Source organism: Panthera tigris, chromosome C2 (genome assembly GCF_018350195.1).
Source record: "Panthera tigris isolate Pti1 chromosome C2, P.tigris_Pti1_mat1.1, whole genome shotgun sequence".
NCBI lineage: Eukaryota > Metazoa > Chordata > Mammalia > Carnivora > Felidae > Panthera > Panthera tigris.
Window position 1 is genome coordinate 87,952,483 of NC_056668.1, and position 2,152 is coordinate 87,954,634.

General features: G+C 43.5%; 1 protein-coding gene across 1 annotated transcript; it reads right to left on the reverse strand.

Annotated features, from left to right (window-relative positions):
• Positions 1-547: 547 nt before the first annotated feature.
• LOC102971519 (ras-GEF domain-containing family member 1A-like) lies at positions 548-1,740 on the reverse strand. The gene is given in 2 exon segments (XM_042998344.1): positions 548-1,191; positions 1,194-1,740. Coding segments are annotated over 2 exon segments (1,191 nt in total).
• Positions 1,741-2,152: the final 412 nt, after the last annotated feature.

Sequence of the window (2,152 nt, forward strand, 5' to 3'; positions counted from 1 at the left end):
TGGATTAAAAATACATCATCACATTAAAAACTATGTCCCAAAGAAGGTAACATTAAATATCTAACAAGTAAAATATATGATATATCAAAATATAAAAGAAGGAAAGTTTAATTATTCTGGACTTGAGTAATCAGAGTAGTCAGTATGGCTGAGGTATGGAAACTCCTTTTCAGAGAAGTTATATATGATAAGTATCAGGAAGTTAAGCCTTCATTGCATTCTGGCCCTTCTCTAGCCTTCCCATCATCACCTCAGTGTACTTTATTCAGGCCTTTAGGAGCATCCTGAGGAGTTTCCTTTATGAAGGTCAGTCAAGTTCTGGAACCTCACACTTCCTTGTCTATCTCTGGAAGTAGAACCTTTTAGCGAAGGTTTAGTAGAAACTTTTTTTTTTAATACACGAAATAATTACCTTTTTTTTCCATAAAAGTCATATACAAAATGGACCCCAACCAGTAAGGCCTCCTCATCTCAACCTCTTTAATCAAGATTAAAACTCAGTGCATGTGTGTACTTCATCCAGCATCTGCAGGCTGCATCCATGCCTTCAGGCTCTGTTAAGGAGAGTCATCCTAAGAGTCTTCCAGCTATCCTTCTCAATGTGGTTTTCAGGACCTTTACTTTCAAAGGAGATGATGAAGAGAGCTTCCTCGCTCCAGATGGGTGCCGTGAGCAGGTAGTTCTGAATCTTCTTGTCCTTCTCGAAGGGACAATCTACCTGAGTCCATGTCATGAACTCATGGATTTGTCTGGAGATTTCCCTAAATTCCTTGAAGTTAACATTCCCATTGGGCAAGTGATTGGTATGGATTTTGTGCAGGAAGTAAATGTCCTTAACGAAAAGGTTGAATACAGGGATAACAATCTTCTCTCTGCTGTTGTTGGCCATCTGGGACCTTTGTGTGGCCCCCTGCAGGGCCGTGCGGTAGTTGCAGAAGTTGCTGGATGGGTCCATGTGGTGCTCCAAGATGTCAAACTTGGCCATCTTGACTTTGGACCACGTTTTCTTAAGCCTCGCCACAGGACTGAGGTTCATGCCAGAGATGATGGACATCATAGAGTTGAAATTCCCGATATTAAAGTGCTTCTGGGCCACAGCAAGAAAGAACTCTAGCATGTGAGTCCAGTGCTTCTTCTTCACCACCTGGCACACCTCAGTGGCCACTAGCATGCTAAGGCAGTTGAACCACTGTCACAGGCTTCCAGGCTATATGTCTTGGTCAGGTCCCCTTGGCACCGGTGCTTGTCCCAAGAGTTCATGTGGCTGACGATCTGCATCAGATCCTCAGGGTGAATGCTATTGATCCTCTCCAGCTCAATATGAGTCAGCTGCTGGGCCAGCACCAGGGGGTCAAAGCACACACCCAGGATGTCCTTCTGAGTGGCTGGTGGCTTAGCCTTGAGGAAAGACCCTTTGTCCATGGCTGGTGAGGGAAGCTTTTCCCACAGCTCCTGAAGCTGGCTCTGGGCAGCCGGCTACAGCAGCAGGCTCTGTGTCATTTGGGAAATAGCCTTCTTCACTGTGCCATTCTCCTCATTACACTGTGTGACCCGGTGGGTAATAGTCTTCGGTTCAACCATGGCCTTCTCATCCTGGAAGTCACAGGAGAAGGCCTCTGTCCACACCTTTAACAGCTGCACAGTCTTGGCTGAGAAGGACTTCAGCTTGGCCAAAGAGGTATGCCAATGATCCTCTACCACTCTGTAGCAAAGGATTTCTCCTGCATCGAAACCATCCATGTTTAAAAATCTTGCCCAGTCTGAGTGTAGAAAATAGCAAGCTACAAGGATGGATGGTGAAAGCAGCTATTGATTCAAGTAGACAGCTAAGTATGGCCATTCATTCAACCAATACTTACTGAGCACTAACAAGGCATCTGGCACTGGGTACTTAAACACATTACTGAGATATGAGGGAAAATGTAGTATTTGATTCCAAATATAAAACAGAATAGATTCATACAATTTATCCACAGTAAGAACAAAGAAAATTATTTATTCCAAACCCTTTATCATGAATATCAAGTAACTAAGACACCAAAAGTCACTTACTCAATAGGTGGTTAGTATCAAAGCCAAATTTTAGAACCTAGATCATTTTATTCTTTGCCAATCCATCTTACCCAAGGGTTCCAGGAAGACATTATCATCA